At 41.8% G+C, this 23093-nt stretch overlaps 2 protein-coding genes and 1 long non-coding RNA gene across 4 annotated transcripts in view; 2 read left to right on the plus strand and 1 right to left on the minus strand.

The window, feature by feature from the left end:
• The window catches only part of LOC109919098 (matrix metalloproteinase-24), a gene marked incomplete at its 5' end in the record, with an annotated part of 31622 nt that extends 26606 nt beyond the window's left edge, over positions 1-5016 (plus strand). The window contains 2 exons of the mRNA XM_048608497.1: positions 527-642; positions 4679-5016. Of these exons, the coding sequence (XP_048464454.1) occupies positions 527-642; positions 4679-5016 (454 nt within the window). The remainder of the gene's footprint in view (positions 1-526; positions 643-4678) is intronic.
• The window catches only part of osgn1 (oxidative stress induced growth inhibitor 1), a 194437-nt gene that overhangs the window by 5343 nt on the left and 166001 nt on the right, over positions 1-23093 (plus strand). The gene's annotated exons all lie outside the window — the stretch shown is intronic.
• Positions 17150-23093, minus strand: part of LOC125485429 — a 20513-nt gene continuing 14569 nt past the window's right edge. The window contains exons 1-2 of one of the 2 annotated variants that reach the window (XR_007264162.1): positions 19481-19532; positions 17150-17635 (exon numbers count right to left, since the gene is read on the minus strand). This is a non-coding gene — a long non-coding RNA (uncharacterized LOC125485429). Of the gene's footprint in view, positions 17636-19480; positions 19533-23093 lie in introns of those variants that run through there. The other variant, XR_007264161.1, reaches the window with a different exon arrangement.

A 23093-nucleotide genomic window follows, 5' to 3' on the forward strand; every position in this document is an offset into this window, starting at 1 on the left:
ACTCGGCACAGCGTGGATGGGCAGGGAACTGTCACTTACTGTAAGCTTAGTCCTGGGAGAAACGGCTGAGATTCCTGAGAAGATGCTATGCAAGTGCAGCTTTGCCTTCAATCCATTAGAAGCTGTTCGTGGGATTTCAGGTCTCTGAACAGACAAGGGCATCGCAGCCTGGCCAGCATTCACTGCCCGTTCATAGTTTATAGAATTCCTACAGCGTGGAAAGAGGCCATTCGGCCCATCAAGCCTGCACCAAGCCCCCAAAGAGCATCCCATCCAGACCCTTTAGGGAAGGAATCCACCACCCTTACCTGGTCTGGCCTACATGTGACTCCAGACCCACAGTGATTTAGTTCACACATACAGGTAATAAATGCTGGGCCTAGCCAGCGATGCTCTCATCCCATGAATGATTTTTTTAAAAAAAAGTAACCTCTCAACATCGGGGGTTTGCTGTTTGTGTGTGACAGATGACGGATGCTGGGAATTCAGTGAAGGGATGGTGAGATGATGGTGTTTTGTTTCACAGGTACTGGAGGTATAACGAAGAGAAGCAAGCATCAGACCCTGGCTACCCAAAACCCATCACCATCTGGAAGGGAATTCCCGAGGCACCTCAGGGTGCCTTTGTGAGCAAGGAAGGAAGTGAGTATGTAGCAGAGAAACTGCAGTGTTCTACCAGTCACTGAGTTGGTTACAGGAATCTGTTGGGCAATTACCTAGAAATCCTGAGGTCCAATTCCACCAGGCTCCACTACGGCATTGAATTCTGGAAACTGGTCATTTTGTCACTGGCACCAGGAGGAAAACAAACAGATTGTCATGAAAACACAGAGGGCAGTTGTGTCAGTGAGGGCCAATACATGATAAACTGTCAGTCTTTCAAGTAGCAGGATTTGATTCAATCACATCTGTCTGTCTCAGAGTAAGGCCTCGAGGCATTCTGCAGAAAGGAGAGGTGCAGAGAAATTCTGCCTGCCATTGATTGTTGCACTCGGGACTCTATTGTTAAAGAAACAACAGAGGTACCCTCCATCCCTTCATTGGAGCAAAGAAGGATGAGAGGTGACTTGATAGAGATGTACAAGATGAAGAGAGGCATAGATAGAGTGGATAGCCAGAGACTTTTTCCCACGGCGGAAATGACTATTACAAAGGGACATAATTTTAAGGTGATTGGAGGAAGGTATAAGGGAGATGTCAGAGGTAGGTTCTTTACACAGAGAGTGGTGGGCATGTGGAATGCGCTGCCAGCAGTGGTAGTGGAGTCAGATACTTTAGAGATTTTTAAGCGACTCTTGGATAGGCACATGGAGGATAGTAAAATGTAGGGTATGCAGGGTAGATTGATCTTAGTAGGATAATAGGTCGGCACAACATCGTGTGTCGAAGGGCCTGTACTGTGCTGTACCGCTCTATGTTCTATGTTCTACCTGTTCATTACTGAGTGTATCCTCCAGAGCTCAACCAGGAGGAAAGGTAGAGAGGAGCCAATTTTCAGGGAAATTACAGACAGGTGCAAAAACTGTACAGAAGTTAGTGAGGGACTTGTGTAAACTGGTCCAGGAATATTGCAAAGGGTAAAGAGGGAGAGGGCTTTTGAAGTTTGTTCAGGAGAATTTACTAAATCAGAATTTTTCTAGTCCAGTGAGAAGGTGGATATTTCTGTATCTGTTTCCAGACAATGAGATGCATCATTGTCTTTTTGGAGGTTGGAGGGCCAAGCTACTGGGGCTTGGGGGCCGGTGATCAATGTATCATAAAGTTCAAGTTTAGCCACGGAAAAGGACAAGTGCGATCTGCAGTAAAAATAATGAAGTGAAGAAACGCCAACTTCATTGGGAGTGGGACAGGATCTGACCCAAATAAACTAGAATCAAAAAAACCCAAAGAACTGTGGATGCTGGAAATCAGAACCAAAAGCAGATCTTGCTCCACATACTCAGCAGGTCTGGCAGCATCTGTGAAGAGAATGTAGCGTTAATGTTTCAGGTCCTGTGACCCTTCCTCAGAACTGGAATCAAAAGTTAGTAGCAAAACTATAACTGAGAAATGGACTGCATTTAAAGAAGGAACAGCTTGAGTAGTTAAGAACTATTCTCACCAGTGTTGTGGATCAGACCAAATACTCTTTAAATATATCAAGGCAGTAGCCTAGACCCTAAGAGATAACATAGTGTGGAGCTGGAGGAACAAAGCAGGCCAGGCAGCATCAGAGGAACAGGAAAGCAGATGTTTCGGGTTGGGACCCTTCTTTCATCTTCCAGCTTTTAGCTGGAACTGGGGAAGGAATAAGAGCTTCCACATTCAGCTTCAAAACCCCAGCAACAGCTACTGAAAGCTAAACTAAAATCCTGGTTCTGTGGGAGACTGACTCCATCCATTCATGCTGCTTCTATTGTTACAGCTTTTAAAAAAGCCCAAGGCCTCACAAACTGTTTAATTTATTAGCTTGGAACAAATGACTCAGTGCCTCTGTCTCACGTCTCTTCATAAAAAATAAACAGGACAAAATGCACCTCTTAAAGCCATAGTATTGTCACACCGGGAGAAAGTTAGAACAAACAAATCCAGAGCTTCGTAACAGACAGTTCAGAAAAAATTCAGTAATCATACCAGGGAGGAGGTCCTTCCATTACATGGATTGGAAACGCTGCAAGTGCCCTGACAAATTTATTACAATTGTTTGAGGATGTAACAAGCAGGATAGATAAAGGGGAAACAGTGGATGTAATATATTTGGATTTTCAGATGTTTGGTAAGGTACAACACATTAAGCTACTTACTAAGAGCCCATAGTGTTGGACATAGTGTATAAGCACGGATAGAGGATTGGTAACTAATAGAAAACAGAGAGTTGGGATAAGTGGGGGGAAGGGTGCATTTTCAGCATAGTGCTGCAGGAATCAGTGCTGGAGCCACAGTTATTTAGAATAGATATTAATGACTTGGACGAATGAAGTGAATGTACAAATCACACAAGTTTGTGGATGACATAGGTGGGAAGGCAAATGGTGAGGATGAGACAGAGTTACAAAGGTATATAGACTGGGAGAAAACTTGTCAGATGGAATATAGTGTGGGAAAAATGGGAGGTTATGCATTTTGACAGAAAGAATAGAGGAGCTGAATTGTAGTTAAATGGAAAAAGCTACAGCACAGGTGCCATGGTGGCTCAGTGGTTAGCACGGCTGCCTGACAGTGCCAGGGACCTGGGTTTGATTCCACCCTCGGGCGACTGTCTGTGTGGAGTTTGCACATTCTCCCTGTATCTACGTGGGTTTCCTCTGGACTTGTTGGGCCGAAGGGCCTGTTTCCACACTGTAGGGATTCTATGATGAATTTGGGGGTCCTTGTTTATAAATCACAACAAGCTAGCATCTAATTTCAGAAGGTAATTAAGAAAACAGATGGAATGTTGGCCTTTATTTCAAAGGGAATTGAATATGAAAATAGGAAGGTTTTGCTAAAACTATACAAGGCACCAGTCAGATCTCAGCTGGAATAATGTGAACAGATTTGGGCCCCTTACCCAAGGAAAGATATACTGGCATTGGAGGCAGTCCAGAGCTGTTCCTGGGTATGGAGGGAGTAAGTTAACAGGGGAGGTTGAGTAAATCGGGCCTGTACTTATTGGAACTTAGAAAACTAAGAGCTGACCTTATTGAAACATACAAGACTTTTATGGGATCTGACAAGGTCGATGCTGAGATTGTTTCCCACTTTGGGCGTGGCTAGGACCACAGGCCATAATCTCAGAATAAGGGGTTGACCACTTAAAGCAGAGATGAAGAGTAATTTATTCTCAGAGGGTACTGAATTTGTGGAATTCTTTACCACAGAGGGTTGTTGAAGCTGAGTCATTAAGTATGTTCAAGGCTGCGACATATTTTTATTCAGTAAGGGAATCGAGAGCTATGGAGGAAAAGGCAGGAAAGTGGAGTTGAGGATTATCATGTCAGCCACAATCTCACTGAATGGTGGAGCAGACTGAATGGGCTGAATGGCCTACTGCTGCTCCTATGTCTTATAGTCTCATGTTGTCTTTAGAGAAATTTAAGAGGAGATTTTTATAGAGCTTTTAAAATCATTAGGGACCTAGACACAGTAGGCAGGAAAGCTGTTCTCATTGGTGGAAGAGTTGAAGTCAAGAGAGCACAGATTGATTGGCCAAAGAATCTCTCTATGCTTAGAATGTCTGTGCCGCCTGAGTGTGCCGAAGACAGATTCAATTGTAGCTTCCAAAAGGTTACCTTAATAATTAATTCTCTGAAGGAAAATGCCTTTGGTGAGTGGGAGATGATGAGTGGGTGGCACTGTCTGAGGTGCTTGTGCAGTGAGCCAGCATGACTTCAGGCTGAATGGCTTCCTTCTGTATTGCAATGTGGTTCTATGGTAATAAGAAACAACATTCATGACAATGATCCAGAGAAACATTCAGCAACTGAGACTGTTTTGGTTCAGTGTGCCTGTGCAACCACTTGGCTCGAGCAATCCAGGGCTAATCCTACTGTGCCACCCATTGCATTCAGTCTTGTACCTTCAACTCCTTTATTCTTTACCGTAACCAATCCTTAAAGCAAAACTTTCTATTGTCCAAACAGCATTAAAAAGTATAAGCTGCAGATGTAAAGATCTTCCTATCAGTTTAACTTTCTTTCTTTCTTTCCTTTTCAATAAGCGTACACGTATTTTTACAAAGGAAAACAGTACTGGAAATTTGACAATCAGAAGTTGCTTGTGGAGCCTGGGTATCCGCGCTCCATTGTCAAGGACTGGATGGGATGCAATCACAAAGATGTCAACACAAGCAAAGACCGTCGTCGGCCCAATGACGATGTAGACATCATGGTCCAGATCAATGACGTTCCCAGCACAGTAAATGCCATCGCTGTAGTCATCCCTTGTATCCTGTCCCTCTGTATCCTGGTATTGGTTTACACCATCTTCCAGTTCAAGCAGAAAGGCTCACAGCAGAACCTGGTGTCCTGCAAACGCTCAGTGCAAGAGTGGGTCTGAAGATCCAGCACAATAGGACAGGCGTTTTTAAAATGTCATTGGTTCAAATGAGGGCTATTTGTGAATGAGGCAGGAATCTTCCAACCGTGGGAAAGATGACTTGAGAGCCTAGAATCTCTGAACCTTGGAGTATTTGTGGTGTTTCTACCTACTTAACAAGGGAACCGAAAGGGAACTGGGAGACTCCTGCAACACACACGTCACGTCTTTACTACAATGCCTCATTCATGTTTTTGGTGTGCCATTCTGCGTAGGCCCAGTCTGTGTGTATACTTTAACACATGGATAGACCTTCTGTAGTGAAGAGGGAAAACCGCACAGGAGAAATGAGGATAACCTCCATCTCTTTAATTCTTCATTCTGCAAATCAACATCTTCAGTGGAGTTGAAAGTTTTCTTGTTTGGGATAGAGCTACACCACAAAATATTCCTGGAAAACTAATAACATCAAAAGAAGAAATGTTGAATAAGAAAAGATTTTGCTGGTCATGATGAGAGACCATATAATGCTACTTGAACAGAGATTTTGAGTCTTAAAACAAGAGTGTAATTTTATTACACATTAACTGGAACAATAGGTAAAAGCGAAAATGTGGATTTGTGAATCCGCAGGGGATTTTAAAAATTTCAATGTATTTTGAAATAAGTGGGGGCCAAAATATCTACAATAGTTAACAGCCTTAAAACATTTTCTTTTGTTAGTTGTTTGGTCAAGTCTTTGAATGTCAACATTAATGAGTCTTTGTGAACCTTCATCAGTATGTCATTATGAAACTGTGACTATGGCAACAAGAGGCCTGATTACATTCAGGACTAGGCCCTAGCATGCAAAGCAGTCAGTGTTAGCAATACCTGTCCAGTGTACTGGTAGATCCAGATCCAGATGGTGCCACACATCCAGTGTCCTCAAGTCATTGAACAAACAGAAGTGCCATTTGATGGTACCACAAGGAAGCTGGAGGAGTTATCACCCGAAAGAAAGAACGATGACTTGAAAATGACCAGGATTTGGTGGCTGAACTAAATCACAGTATTATTATACAGTTACCACTTAGTCTTTGTGAAAACTGGCTGAGTGACTGATTAGTCAGTTAATGACATAATATAGATAGAGCTTTTAAACAGCATTTCAGATGAAGCTGATTTGCCAGTTGTTAAAAGTTTGTGTAGTCGAGCTGCTCTTGCTATTGACTGTCAGTCACAATACTGCCCCATTGCACTGAATCTGGTAGATGTAAATGCTTTGAAAGAGGTTTGCAATAGGACATTAATTGAAAGCATAGTAAAAAGTTCTGATGTACAGTTAATCTTTTACTAAACAGGTTTGCCATTTCATAGAAAGCTTTTTTTTTAATCTTGTCTTACAATATTTGGGAAAGTGAGGAAATGACGTTTTACATCAGATATTTTAGGGTTTGTTTTTGTGACCAAAATTCCAATTGGCCCATCTGAACTTGGTCATGCAGTTATAGGCAGTGTTTCTTTGGGACTGGGAAGTTTCAGTTTCTAGCAGCAGAAATAGGTTGTGACTGACTTCTGTCACCTAACAATAGTAATGTGCTTAGTGGATAAAATGGCTGGCCAATAAACCATGTTGCTGACTAATGACCATTTTATCATAGTAATCAGTGTTACCTGCCTCCATTTAAAATTTCCAGTACCCACAGACTCCACCTGCAACAATGGTATTTTATTTGGGTTTTTAGCAGCTACAGTGTGAGAAGTGCCAGCTATTTTGTCAGAGGTAGCCAAGATTATTATTTATCACTTCATGTCTCCTGACAATATTGTCCAATGCTTTAAAATCTGTATTGATTCTTTAATTGAGTTTTTAAGTATCTCCCCACAAAACTGATAGAAACACAGACAAAACCATGGATCAAAGATGTCCATTGATTTTTCTAAGTTTTTGGGATGAAATTATGGATCTCTTATGAAAATGTTTAAGATAATTGTCTACATGAAAACAAATTGTACGAATATATTGTTACTACAGTCGGGTATATGTGACAGTGACTGGATTAGAGAGATCTTGCTGCATTGAAACTGCAACCATCAATTAGTAGTTGGAAGGTTTAAATAATAACCAATTGTCATTTATTTTGTAAATGTTTTCCCATTTCTCTGGCCTTTTTGTCTTCCTCTAGAGACTGTACTGTATCAGTAAATATTTTAGCAGCAAGACAAGGGACCATTTTCAATTGTTGCTGTCCTGATGGTCAAGAGGAACAATCAATATTTCTGTAACTTCTCAATTAATTTAAGAATTATTTTTGCATTGACTGATTTCTTTATTGGTTTTGAGTGCTCCAGCGACCCTGATATAGAGACTTTCTCTGGTTGTTTTACACGGACCAGCCTTCAGGTGTTACACAATATATCCAGGTGGTTGTCAGCTGTAGCTGATTTTAAATTGCAAATTGTTAAATTTTTAAGTGCTTATTTTGTTAATTTCATTCCTGTTCATTTGTGGCACAGTTTCTGTTTTAAACATTCCACACTCTGTAACAGCCACTTTCACACTCAACATGGCTGCCAAAGCTGCTGTATCAATCAAAATGGTGGTCGGCCTAAAGTTTGTTTGTGTTGAAAAGATCTGATTAATCAGTAATGTTCAATGCAATCTAATGTTTTGTGCTCCAGTGGAAATATTGAGTGTTTCAGCTGAGCCTAAGGCTTACACAGATGTAAAAGATGATGTAGGAATTCTTTGCAAAGTTTAACAAAAGTCATGGAAAGTTTCACTTAAGATTGTCATGTTTTTATTCCCTCAACTTTCCAGTTGTTATTATCATGTAAGGGGAATGTTAAATAGTTATGCAAAGTTTCCTTTGAGAGGAAATGAAAAACTTAGATATTTTGGAGTTCATTTATTGTGTAATTTGAGTAATTTATTTTGCCAATGGAGGAGAATCCGAGCTGAGCCCAAGACATCCTGTTTAGCCAGGGTCCTGGCTAAATTCACTCCCCAACCCCCACCAAACTTCCCCCCCCCCCCCCCCACCCCCACCACTGAACTCATGTTCAGACATTGTCAAATAAAACTCAGGAACCTGCTACTCCAAGAATTGGTGGTGTTAGACCAGGCCAGCAACACCTTTAAGAACTTAGTCTCAGTAACAGGACCAGTTGAGAGATTCTTAACTCAAATTAAATCCTTGCATTTATTTATTAATACAGTACAAAAGCAAGGGAGTTATTGCTATACTTTTATAAACCTCTAGTTAGGCCCCAGTTGGAAAACTGTATCTACTTCTAATTGTGGACACTACACTTTTGGGAAGATGAAAATGTCTTAGAGACTTGAATGAGGGACTTCAGTTAATGAGATGAGACTGGAGAAGCTGGAACTGATCTCCACAGAACAAAGATGATTATAGGTCAATTTAATTTACTATTTTTTCAAAGGGTTTTGAGATAATAAATTTAGGAGGATAAGTAACCAGAGGGACAAAGATTGAAGTTGATTGAGAAAATGCCAGAGGAGACATGAGGATAACTTACTTTACATGGCTAGATGTTGTGATCCGGAATATTCTGCCTGAAAGAACAATGGAAACAGATTCAATCAGAACTTCCAAAAGGGGAATTGGATAAATACCAGATTAGGAAACATTTCAGACATATGGGGAAAAAGCAGCATGGAATGCGATTAATTGGATAGTACTGCCACCGAAACATAAATGAAGTCATTAATGTAGCACCTTTTAATATAGGAAACTTCCTCTTGGCTTTTCAAAGACATAGTACAGAAAAACAGATAGCCAACTAAAGACCTGGGTAAACGAGAAGAGGTTTATGGAGAAATGCTTGTGTTTAAGATTGTTGGTAACTGAAGGCATGGTCATTATGTAGGGCTTCACAGATTAGGGTTGTTTCAGAGATAAAAACTGGAGAAGTACATAGATTTCAGAGAAGTGTGGGACATAGAGGACATAGAGGTAAACAGAAGAGAAGAATTTTAAAATTGTAGTTCATAAAGCATGAGGGTTTCAGCACCAGAGAGTGATTGGTAGTTGGGGATGTGGGGGAACAGGTGACCTGACAGAAGGGAAAATAAGGCGTTTGGTCAGAATGGGGGAGATGTGGAGTTAGAACATCAGCTCAGGGTTGAATGGGACAGAGGCTGTGAACAGTGGTTCAACTTGATTCAAAAGCTGTGAAGTTACTAGAACCCACTAATAAATCTGTGGCAGAACTTGTACAATAGGACATAACCATATTCATGCTATTATCTGAACAAGTTTAAAAAAAATTAAATGAAATTCCCTTTTTCATTTTGGTGTAAAGATTGGCTCCTCAAGTTTCTGGTCTCAATATCCTTTTATTTCTGGGTAAATGTTGTTTGGCGAGATGCAGTTTTCAGTGTCAAACTGAGCTCTTTCTTTCACTTTGAGCCTGTCAAACTGTTACTTGCTCTGAAAGTGCTTGGATTAAGGAGATTAAAGTTAGTACTGGTTCACTCTCTGTTACATTTTTACTGATATGAAATACAGACTGACTACAGGCTGTTCACAATCTATTCTGACTGTGCAAAATCAGGACAGGCAACAAAAATTCCACGGTACAATTTTAAAGGGGTGTATGTACTCAAATCTTTACAGATGATAACACAAATTGAGAAGGCTGTTTAAAAAAGCAGATTGGTTCCTTGACTTTATTAAATGAACACTGGAGTACAAAAATAAGGAGAATTTTTTTTCAAACAGTATAGGCTCCAGCTGGAATTTTGTATCCACTTCTTGCACTGCATTTCAGGAACAATGTCATGGCCCTCGATAGCAGGAATGGGGACTTCAGTTATGTGGAAAGACTGGAAAAGCTGGGATTGTACTCCTTTGAACAAAACTATTTAAGGAGATCAAAGATAGGTATTTAGATCGTATTTATTACTCCTTACTTTGGTATACAGTAAATCCTCACAAAGTTATGGTGGCGTTCGTGAAAATTGTGACCTTAAGTGAGATTAATCAGCGAGTCCCAGAGACATCCATGTTAAAGCCAGCACTGGGTTCCTTCGGACATTTCTCACCTGGAGGAAAGAATGTAAAACTTGAACTGCTATGCTACAGATGCACAGCACTGTGCATTCTCAGCTAAAATAATTTACAAGATAAAGTACATCACTGAATAAAAAAGGAATACATAAAAACTGCCAAACTGATACAAAATGTTGAAGCTTTTTGTCACATTCTTCATATTCATTAAAACCATACACAACCTACATATTAAGAGTAACAGCATGAGCCATGTGCTGTTTCAAAATCATTATCTTATTTCCAACTTACTCCTCAAAGAAGCTATTGACATTTGAATTATGTCACTATATAACAGAGATTGAAATGTGTGACTGGTGTCCAATTCTGTGTTCATTGAAATCATGAACTTAGAAACTAGGTATCAATGAAACTGAACTCAACTATGTGCACCCAAACAGCTAAGGCTGCCACATGATCCCCTTTGGGCCCAGCACTTTCTAACAATTTTGTTGGTTACCTTGACAAGCAAAACTGCGATGATTGACCTTTCAACTCTTACATATTTCTGATTTAAATGTTTGCAATATTTGAATCTGCAGTAGCATCAAAGAATTTCTTTACCTTAATAAACTCCATGATGTTCTCAAATTTCCCATTGAGATGGAGCAATCAAATGGCCTCTCTTTCCTCAATGTGTTAGTTGGGGAGGTGATGGCCTAGTGGTATTATCGCTAGACTATTAATCCAGAGACCCAGATTGTGTTCTGGGGACCCAGGTTTGAATCCCGCCATGGCAGATGGTGGAATTTGAATTCAATAAAAATATCTGGAATTAAGAATCTAATAATGACTGTGAATCCATTGTCGATTGTCAGGAAAAACCCATCTGGTTCACTAATGCCCTTTAGGGAAGGAAACTGCCATCCTTACCTGGTCTGGCCTACATGTGACTCCAGACCCACAGGAATGTGGTTGACTCTTAACTGCCCTCTGGGCAATAAATGCCACCTAGCCAGTGACGTCTTCATCCCGTGAATGAATAAAGGAAAGAAAAAGTTGAGGAATCTGGAAATGAGTTCTATCTGTCTATTGTCTGCTGAAAGCCTATGTTATACAATCGTACAGCTTAGAAACAGGCCCTTCAGCCCACCATGTCTACGCCGACCAACAAACACCAGGCTACACTAATCCCATTTACCTGCACTTGAATTCGTAGCCTACTATGCCCTGGCATTTTAAGTGCTCATCCAGATGCTTCCTAAATGTTGTGAGAGTATCCACTTCCATCACCTTCTCAGGCAGTGTGTCTCCTAGTTCCACCACCCTCTGGGAGAAAAATATTTTTCTTAGATCTTCTCAAAACCATTTGCTCCTCCCCTTAAACATATGCCGTCTGGTTTTGGACACATCTGCCATGGGGAAGAGATTCTCATGATCTACTCTGTCTATGCCTCTCATAATTTTATATACTTCAATCAGAGCCCCCTTAGCCTTCTTTGCTCCAGGGAAACAAATTCATCCTATGGTCTCTCCTCACATCTGTCCTTTAGGGAAGGAAACTGCCATCCTTACCTGGTCTGGCCTACATGTGACTCCAGACCCACAGCAATGTGGTCAACTCATAACTACCCGCTGGGCAATTAGGAATGGGCAATAAATGCTGGACTAGCCAGCAATGTCCTCATCCCATGAATGAATAAAGGAGTCTTTTCATCCCAGGCAACATCCTGGTGAATCTGCTCTGCATCCGCTCCAGTGCGATTATGTCCTTCCGATTGTGCGGTGACCAGAACTACACACAGTACTCCATCTGTGGCCTAATCAATGTTTTATTGATTAACACCTCCTTACTCCTGTATCCTATGCCCTGGCTAATGAAGGCAAGCATCCTGTATGCCACCTTCACCACCCTGTCTACCTGTACTGGCATCTTTAGGGATCTATGGACTTATACACCAAGGTCCCTTTGTTCCTCAGTACTGCCTAGACACCTACCATTCATTGTGTACATATTTCCCTTATTAGACCTCCCGAAATGCATCACCTCACATTTATCAGGAGTAAATTCCATCTGCCATTGCTGTGCCCAATTTACCAATATCAGACTGTGGCCTGAGACCATCCTCTTCACGATCTACATTCACTTTGAAATCATCAATACATATGACAAACAACAAAGGGCCCAGCACCGCTCCCTATGGTACATTGCTGGTCACAGGCTTCCAATTACAAAAACAACTCTCTATCATCACTCTTTGCTTCCTATTTGTAAAGCAATTTTAGATCCAGTTTGCCAACTTGCTTTGGATCCCATGGGCTATTACCTTTTGGACCATGTGGGACCTTGTCAAAGGCCTTGCTGAAGCCCATGTAAACCACATCCACTGCACTACCCTCATCAATATATTTAGTCATCTTTTCAAAAAACTCAATTAGTCAGATAGAATCTCCCTCAACAAATCAATGCCTGCTTTTCCAAAGGTTAATTAATCCTGTCCTTCAGAATTTTTCCTAATAATGTCCCTACCACTGACATCAGACTAGCTGGTCTGTAATTACCTGGCTTATCCCTGCTGCCCTTCTTGAACAAAGGAACCATATTAGCTATTGTCCAGTTATCTGCTCTTCACCTTTGGCCAGTGAGGTATTAAATATCTCTACCAGGGCACCAGCATTTTCCTCCCTTGCCTTCCATAGCAGCCTGAGATATGCCGCATCAGGCCCTGGGGATTTATGCATCTAAATGCCTGCCAAAATATCTAATACCTCCTCCTTATTAATGTTAATGTGTTCTAGAACCTCACCATCTGAACTGAAATCCCTGGCTATAATGTCTTTCTCCTTTGTGAATGTAGATCAGAAGTATTCATTTAAGTTCTCATTCATGTCCTCTGGCTCCACGCACAGATTGCCCCTTTGGTCTAATAGATCCCACTCTTTCCCTGGTAATTCTCTTAATGTACTTACAAAAAGCCTTGGGGTTTCCCTTTATCCCAAATGCCAAAGATATTTTGTGGTCCGTCTTTTCCCTCCTAATTTCCTTTCTAAGACCCCCCCACCCCCGCAAACACACTCCATGCTTTTGAAGTTCTCCTTTGTATTTAATGAGGAGGTGACAGTCTAGTGATATTATCTCTGGACTGAACAGGTAATGTCCTGAGGACCTGGGTTCAAATCCGACCATGGCAATAAAAATAAATACATTTGTATTAAGAGCCTAATGATGACCATGAATCCATGGTGAATTGGCAGGAAAAATCCACCAAGTTCACTAATGCCCTTTAGGGAAGGAAATCTGCCATCTTCACCTGGTCTGGTCTACACGTGACTCCAGACCCATAGCAATGTGGTTGACTCTTAACTACCCTCTGGGCAATTAGGGATGGCCAATAAATGCTGGTCTAGATAGCAATGCCCACATCCTATGAACGAATTTTTAAAAATGTGCTGTGCCTGAAACCACTATTTCCCCATCAAGAAACATTTGTTTTCCTACACTCCCACGTGCTACAAGATCAATCTTATTAGCGACCTTGTGAACAGGACTGTGGCTATCCGCTCACTGTGTACATTTGATGTGGAGATTGGGCATATCAGGACTGTCCTACATGATCAAATCATCAGTCACTGTAAATGGTGAAAACTCAAGAGCCTATGTCCACTACCTTTGACGTTGAGCTCTGCCCAGTCTAGCTCAGATTACCCTGGAAGGGGAAGATGCCTCAAGAGTTGGAACAACGGTCCAAGCGAGCTGTGTTTGCTGTGATTGCACAGTAAACCACCAGTGGTCTTCTCGAGTAGCAGGATACTGGTGTCAAATGGAAAAAGATGTTTTCCCACCACACAATGAGTGGTGTGATTTGAATCTCGGTGATGGTATGATAGCAGCTGTGTAGGCCATAGGTCCCAACAGCTGGCTGACCATTATCAAACAACAGATCCTGTGGACCATTCACAGTCAGCAGGAAACCAGTCATGCTCAACCAGACACTACCTGCAAACCTCTGAAATGTATGTCCACCGCGAGATGTGATACTGCTATTGGGAGCAGTTTATTAAACAATCTGGACTCTGCTTAGAGTTACACTGGAACCAATTTAAGACCATCAGTAAATCAGTGGGATGTATTTGAGCCTGTCAGAAGCTAAATATATGAAAACACAGGACACTGATTTAGTTAGGCAAAAGGAATTTGTAAATAATTGTACCTTTTTCATAAATAAAGGTCATGGGGACAATCAATTTCTACTGTATCCCCATTGCAACACCGTGACCAATCAGAATTTAAATGCACAGACTGAGATTAATGATTGACAGTTAACTGCTCTTGCTAAATCTCCATGCCAATGATGGCTCAACCAATCAGCACCTTCTTCTCATGCTGGATAAAATGTTCATTTTTACACGTCTGTTTCTGTGTCCTCATTCTGTTAAGCACAAGACAAAAAGCTTCAACTTCATGCCTCCTTTTAGCAATGTTTAAGTTCTGAACTACCAGGCATTTATGAATACATAAGCATTAAAAATACACACTACATAGTACGGTATGTTTAGACAAACTAGGCTCCATCTAGTGACAAAAACAAAAAGGGTCACCAGACCCAAAATGTTAACTCTGATTCTTTCTCTACAGATGCTGCCAGACCTGTTGAGCTTTTCCAGCAACTTCCGTTTTTGTTCCTGATTTACGGAATCCACAGTTCTTTTGGTTTCCATCTAGTGACACTAGCTGTTCAGTGCAGGTATCAGCTAAAATGCTAGGATGACCAGCACTGACCAGCTCCTACCACGAACTGAAGCCCAGCACGTCAGTGTGAGCTTAGGAATGAAGCCAGCAGTCAGAAGAGGAGCCCCAGGATCTAAGGTAAGGCAGAGGGCTGGAGGCAAGGCCTGGTGAAGTAACACTGGACAGCAAGTTCCAAGAGAGATGGAAAGCCTGGGGGGAATGCCCAGGACAGGAAACTGAGGGGCAAGGCTGGAGGGAGGGGATGTAGGGAGCCAGAGGGTAGCAGGGAGGAAGAGAGACTGGGGGCCAGAACAGAAATGGCAGGGGAGAGTTTGTGAGAGAGTACAGCCCACAGAATAAGATTCTGTCACAAAGTGACACTAGCAGCGTTCAATGAATATACTGCCATGACTTCATGAATAACATTCAGCAGGGTGACTTTAAGTCAGCAGTTAGTGTACAATTGGAATGTATTGGCCAAGTGGTATTATCACTAGACTGTTAATCCAAAGTCCCAGGTAATGTTCTGGGTACAAAAACAGAAGTTGCTGGGAAAGCTCAGCAGGTCTGACATTTCAGGTCCAGTGACCCTTCCCCAGAACCGTTCTGAGGAAGGGTCACCGGACCCGAAACATTAACTCTGTTTTCTCCTTCACAGATGCTGCCAGACCTGCTGAGCTTTTCCAGTAACTTTGTTTTTGTTCCTGATTTACAGCATCCGCAGTTCTTTTGGTTTTTAATGTTCTGGGGACATGGGTTCGAATCCTGCCATGACAGGTGGTAGAATTTGAATTCAATAAAAGTATGGAATTAAGAGTCTAATGATCACCATGAAACCACTGTTGAAAAACCCATCAAATTCACTAATGTCCTTTAGGGAAGGAAACTGCCATCCTTTCTCCAGTCCCACAGGGATGGGCAATAAAAATGCTGGGCCCAGCCAGTGATACCCACATCACATGAATGAGTTTAAAAAAATTGATTTTTAGCTAACGATAACCACAGGTGGCTACATTGAGAACTCACTCAAAATCCAGAGGATCAAAAAGAATGTAAAGATGAGAGGGGTGACACAGTGGCTCAGTGCTTAGCACTGCTACCACATAGCACCAGGGACCTGGGTTCGATTCCAGCCTACAGTGACTGTCTGTGTGGAGTTTGCACATTCTCCCCGTGTCTGTGTTAGTTTTCTGCCGGGTGCTCCAGTTTCTTCCCACAATCCAAAGATGTGCGATAGGTGGATTGGCCGTGCTAAATTGTCCATAGTGTTCAGGGATCTGTATATTAGGTGTGTTACCCATGAGAAATTTAGGGTTACAGGAGAAGGGTAGGGGGATGGGTCTGGGTGGGATGCTCTAAGGGTCAGTGTGGACTTGTTGGGCCAAAGGGCCTGTTTCTACAGTTGGGATTCTATGAGTACAGCATCCACAGGAAAGTTAGTTTTACCTCAGGACTAGTATACTTCTCAAAATGATAACTGGGGACAAAATTAATAGTAACTTGGGCAAATGCAGGTTAATTGAGGAAAGCAGCATGATTTGTTGAGACAAACTGTGTTTAAGTAACTTGGGAGTTGTTTTGTTTTGAAGAGGTAGTGAATAGGTTGATCAGAGTAATGCTGTTGGTTACTATTGCACACAGACCTCCACAAGGCATTTGACAAAATACTGCACAACAAATTTAAAGCTTATGGAATAGAAGACACAGTAACGATCTTGGTGCAAAATTGACTCTGTGACAGAGAACAGAGTAACAGTAAATGTAATTTTGGGCTGGAGGATGGTATGTAGCGGAGTTCCCAAAGAGTTGCTGTTACAACTTCTGCTTTTCCTGATTATACACAGGGCTCAGTCACAATGTGCAGCTGACACAAAGATTGGAAGCACTGAGAACACGAAGCAGGATTGTGGAGGAGATGGAGAATGTGGGGAGAGTCCAGAACAAAAACATAGAGCCTTAAAATCAGAGCCAGGCCATTCACTAGACCTCACACAAAGTGGAATCTCTGTTTCCCAACATGCAGCTGAGACCAATTATACATTTCAAAACTGAGATTGAAAGATTGTTGTCGATTAAAGGTGATTAAGGATTACAGAGTCAAGATGAGTAAATGGAGTTATGAGACATCCACCTTGATTTATTTGAATGACAGAAGATGTTGAAGGAGCTGAACAGCTTGCTCCTTTTCCTCCTGTGTTCCAATCTCTGGTTTGATTTAAAGGGGATCAAGGGTTATGGGGAGAAGGCAGGAGAATGGGGTTGATAAACATATCAACCATGATGAAATGGCAGAGTAGACTTGATGGGCCAAAAGGCCTAATTCTGTTTCTATATGTTATGGTCTCATGGTCTAAATCCCCGATGGATGAGAATCTGTTTTCACAGGCAAACAGCAGATCATTCCATTCAAATGACAATTAAACAACGCTGCCAACTGCCACCTCATTTATTCATGAATGATATAATGCTATTAGAGAACAGACAGTTATTAGTTATAAGCAATGATGTTGTTGAAAAGGACACTGAGGCTCCGCTTGTCCTCCCCGAGTCATCTGTGAAGTCTCTTCTTTATGGACAAATTGGTGGAAGGCATTGATGCTGTGATATAATGGTGTCCAAACTTAATCCACTGCTGACATTTATAAGTTGCACTCTCACTTCTTGACTCACCCTCGCCTTGACTCCTGCTGCATCCCAAGGCTCAGTACCAGTTCGTGCAAGTTATCATGAAACGCATGTCATCCACCATCTTGTCCCCGATGAGTATCTGGGGAATGCTGCCAGGTTCGGTTTGGCCTGGTGAACTGAGGGCAGCAGCTGTTTCTGAGGTAGTCCTCTCCATTTCTGTACCCTGTGTTCCCTGGCTCTGGTTGGCAGCTGGTTTGTTTTCGTTGCTCTGCTCTCCACCCATTGCCTGTTGAGGAATTATGTCAAATCACAATGTTAGTTAAACTCAGTAAACCATTGGACATCAACCAGCGAGTTACTGAGGTTACCCTCTCCTCCCACCGACACCAGTGCATGGTCCTCACATCCTGGATGACAGCTTTTAAACTGTTTCTTCAGGTTTCCCACCCAAAAGCACAAGGCTGGCTCATAACAGATAGTTGGTGGAGGGAGGGAGCAGCTAATGACATCTATGAAGGTCTCATGATGTGGTTGGCTTGGGGCAGTAGGGAAGCATTTTGCTCTTCTTAGCCCACAGCACTGCAGGAAAGACATTTACCTGGGAGACTCGTAATTCTCAGCTACTTTTACCTACCAGGTTTCCCTAGGATCACAAAATCATGTCTAGATACAAGTTCCCCAATCTACCATAGCCAGTCTGGGCCTCATACCATTATAGTTTCCTCTATTTAGATTCAGGTTCCCAGTCTCGGAATCAACCATGTCACTCCCTATCTTGGTGATGAAGTCTATTGTATTATGGTCACTTATCTCCAAGGCCCTTGCACAACTGGATTGTCAATTATTCCTTTCGCATTAACCAATACCCAGCCGGAATAACCTGTTCTATGGTTGGCTCCTCAACGTATTGGTCCAGAAAACCATCCATATACATTCCAGAAATTTCTCCTGTATGGTATTGTGACTATTTTCATTTACCAAATCTATATGCAGATTAATGTCAACTATCATTACAGATGTTCTACTTTTGCATGCATCTCTAATTTCTTGTTTAATGCCATTCATAACAGTTTGGGGTCCATATACAACTCCCACTAATGTTTTTTGCTGCTTGGTATTTCTCAGCACTACCCATTCAGATTCCACATTGAAGTTAATATCCTTCCTCACTATTGCGTTAATTTCCTATTCAACCAGCAATGCAACTCCACCACCATTTCCTTTCTGTCTGTCCTTCCAATATAGTGAATATCCCTGCATGTTCAGTTCCCATCCCTGATCACCCTGCAACCATGTCTCCACAATCCCGACTACACTATCACTATTTTCATCCACTGCACAATTAATTCAGCTGTGCATTAAGGCACAAAATGTCCTATTCCTGTTATTTTTTCAGTGTCCCTGCTTGATCCTGGCCCTTGATTTCTCAGCCTGTTACTTTGCTTATTCCCCTTTCTGACTTTTGTTCTAGACCTTGATTCCCTTCCTCTGACTCCTTGCATCGGCCCCTTCCCCCTGCCTTTTTGGTTTAAAGCCTCCCCAACCACTGTAATAAATATTCTCGCAGGACATCAGTTCCAGTTTGCGCCATCCAATTTGTACTGGTCCCACTTTACCCCAGAACCGGTTCCAATGTCCCCAGGAATCGGAAATCCTCCTGCTCCATACCATCTCTTTATCCACATGTTCATCTGATAAATCCTGCTAGTTCTCCTCTGACAAGCATGTGGCACAGATACTAATCCTGAGATCTCTACCTTCAAGTTCCTACTTTTCAAATTACCTTCCAACTCAGATTTTATTCTGCTTTTAGGACCTTATCCTTTTTTTCACCTATGTCACTTGTACTAATGTGTACCATGAGCACTAGCTGTTCACTCTCCCCCTCTGGGATGTCCTATAGCTGCTCTGACACATCCTTGACCCTATCACCAAGGAGGTAACATACCATCCTGGAGTCTTGCTTGCAGCCACAGAAACACCTTTCTATTCCCCTTGCAATTGAACCTTTTGCACTCTAACTTTTTCCTTCACTCCCCAACAGCAGAACAAACAGTGGTGCCATGAATTTGGCTGTTGCTGTTTTCCCCTGAGAGGTCATTCCCTTTAACAGTATCCAAAGTTGGAATACCTGTTTCAAAAACAGAAATTGTGGGAAATCTCAGCAGGTCTGGCAGCATCTGTGGAGAGAAATCAGAATTAATGTTTCAGGTTCAGTGACACTTCCTAAAAGGATTTCTCTTCACAGATGTTGCCAGACCTGCTGAGCTTTTCCAGCAACTTCTGTTTTTGTTTCTGATTTACAGTATCCGTAGTTCTTTCAATTTTTATTTGGTATATTTGTTTGACAGGGGAATAGCCATGGGGAGAGACCCCCCCCCCCACTCCCTGCACTGCCTTCCTAGTCCCCTTAGTCTGCCTGGTGGTCTCCTGTTCCCCTCCAGCTGTGGAGTGAGCACCTCTCAGTATGTACTCCCCACGATCCACTCCTCCCCGTGGATACCCCAGAGTGAGCCCAGCCACTACTCCAGCTCCGAAACCCAGGGCTTCCAGGTGCTGTAGCTGGAGATATGTCCTGCACACACGCTGGTCCCAGGCACTGGAAATGTACCTGATTCCCACAGAGAGCAGGAGGAGCACACACTACGGGCTTAAACCCTCCTGCAATGACTGACTCCTTTAAATTAAACCTTTTGGCAGATGCTTAATATCAAATACTCTAGGGCCCTTATTCCCTAGTCATCGTTACTATGTACAAAAATCAAAAAGCACCTCTTCCCCTATTCACTGCATTTCTACTTTGCTCCAAATTCCCAAAAAGACTTTGGCTGTGTCTCACTCAGGATTCACTCTCTCCCATTCTATAAATTCTTTAGTAATAGCGTTTAATATCTCCCCTATGACAAACATCAAGCTAACTGGCTTGAGGTTTCTGAATGCTTGTCTTCTTCCCTTTTTGAATAAAGGAATTACACATACAATTTTTTTCTTCTAATGGAACCTTCCTCAAATAGACTCATGCAGCCTGGAAAGAGACCATTCAATCCAACCAATCTATGCCAACCATAATCCTGAACTAAACTAGTTCCATTTGCCCACGCTTGGCCCATATCCCTCCAAATATTTCTTGTTCATGTATTTATCTAAATGTCGTTTAGATGTTGTAACTGCACCTGCATCTACCACTTCCTCCGGAAGTTCATTCCACACACGAACCACTCTCTGTGTGAAAAAAACATTGTCCCTCCCATGTTCTTTTTAAATCTTTTTCCTCTCACCATAAAAATATGCCCTCGGTCTTGAAATCTCCCACCTAAGGAAAAGACATCTCATCTATACCCCTCATTATTTTATAAACCTCTATAAGGTCACCTCTCAACTTCCTACACTCCAGTGAAAAAAAATCCCAGCCTATCCAGCCTCTCCTTATAACTCAAACCGTCCATTCTCATCAAAATTCTGATAAATCTCTTCTGAACCCTCTCCAGCTTAATAATCTCCTTCCTATAACATATCAACCAAAGCTGCACACGGTATTCCAGAAGAAGCCTCATCAAAGTCCTGTGCAACTTCAACATAAACATCCCAACTCCTTTACTCAATGGTGTGAGCAATGAAGGCAAGCAATCTAAATGCCTTCTTAACCACCATATCTATATATGATGCAAACTTCAAAGAATAATGAACTGCTAAGTCTCTCTGTTCTTGAACACTATGCAAGGCCCTACTTTAAAATGTATAAGCCCTGCCTTTGTTTGTTTTACCAAAATGCAATATCTCACATTTATCCAAATTAAACTCTGCCACTCTTCAGCCCATTGACCCAATTGATCAAGATCTCGTTATAATCTTAGACAACCTTCTTCGCTGTCCCACTATACACAAATTTTGGTGTCATATGCAAACTTACTAACCATGTTTCCTATATTCTCATCTAAATCGTTTATATAAATGACAAACAAAAGTGGACCCAGCACCAATCCCTTTGGAACACAGCTGGTCATAGTCCTCCAGCCTGAGAAACAACCATCTATCATCACTATCTGTCTCCAATTGGCAAGTTCACCTTGAATCCCATGTGATCTAACTTTACTAATTAGTCTACCATGCAGAACCTTGTCAAAGGCTTTACTAAAGTCCAAGTAAACAATGTCTACTGCTCTGCCCTTATCAATTTTCTTGGTTACTTCCCCAAAAAAACTCAATCAAGTTTGTGAGACACAATTTCCCTCATACAAAACCACGCTGACTATCTCTAATCATTCCTTGCCACTCCAAATGTATATAAATCCTGTCTTTCAGAATCACTTCCAACAACTTACCCACTAACAAAGTCAGACTCACAGGTCTACAGTTCCAGACTTCTCCTTACATCCCTTCGTAAACAAAGGCACAACATTAACCATTCTCCAGTCCTCTGGCACCTCGCCCATATTTATAGATACAAATATTTCTGCAAGGGGCCTCTGCAATTTCCTCCCCAACTTTCCACAAAGTCCTGGGATACACTAGATCAGGTCCCGGAGATTTATCCATCTTTATATTTCCAACACCTCCAGCACTTCCTCTTCTGTAATGTGAACTGTTTTCAAAATATCAATATTTCCCTGAGTTCTCTACCCTCCATTTCTTTCTCCACAATAAAAACTGATGTGAAATATTCATTTAATATCTCTCCTAACTTCTATGGTTCAACACAAAGATGACCTTGTTGATCTTTAAGGGACCCTACTCTCTCTCTCTAGTTGCTCTCTTGCTCTTAATGTACTTGTAGAATATCTTTGGATTATCCTTAACTTTATTTGCCAAGGCTATCTCATATCGTCTGTCTGCCTTCCTGATCTCCTCTCAAGAATACCCCTACAGTCTTTATACTGTTCAAGAGATTCACTTCAACCCATTTGTTTATATCTAATATATGATTCTTTTTTATTCTTGACTAGAACTTCAATAAATGTAGGGGAATTTGGAAAATTATAACATACATCCCTCAACCCAAATTAATTAATGGCTGTCTATGTTATTATGGTTTGTGGGATCATGTTTCCTAACCCAGGGCATCAAGACCAACTGAAAGATAATCAATGCCGCTCCCCTAAGATGTAACAGATCACAGACTGAGGACTAAAGATGGGTCTGAGTATTATGGTCTGTCTGGCTCAGCTCCAAGTGGATAAAGGCAGTGAGGAGCCAAGATCACACTCTGCACTAACAACTGAGAGGCTGTGGATGTGGGTAGAGGTATCCCCAGCTTGAACCTCTGCTCGGATGAGAAACTTCCAGACACAATCAGAATCTGACTGCAGCTTGAGGTGGGTTTTTCCAGGGAAGTATTGCAGTAATTTTGTTCCTCTGATGGAATGATGTAATCTATTCCCCCGAGCAGTTCTTCAGTAACTTGAGTTGCCATTTACTGGAACCGAAAGCTTTCTCGTACGACACATCAAACTAACTGTCCACACCGTGCCTGATGTCCTCGAAACAGAATCTAAAACACAGACATTGATTTTGAAGCAGGTTTTTCTTTTATTCTACTCTTCTCTTTGGGATGAGGACAATTACTAAGCTTTAGATCCACAGGTTTTGGTGTAACAAAAGCAAAAAGCCGTGGAAGCAAGAAATCTAAAATCAAAACAGAAAGTACTGGAGAAACTCAGCAGGTCTGGCAGAATGTGCAGACAGAGAAATTTTGAGTTTGATACGACTCTTCTTCAGAACAGACTTCAGGCAGACCAGACTTGAAT

The sequence above is a fragment of the Rhincodon typus genome, chromosome 19, assembly GCF_021869965.1.
Source record: "Rhincodon typus isolate 14 chromosome 19, sRhiTyp1.1, whole genome shotgun sequence".
NCBI classification, from domain to species: Eukaryota; Metazoa; Chordata; class Chondrichthyes; order Orectolobiformes; family Rhincodontidae; genus Rhincodon; species Rhincodon typus.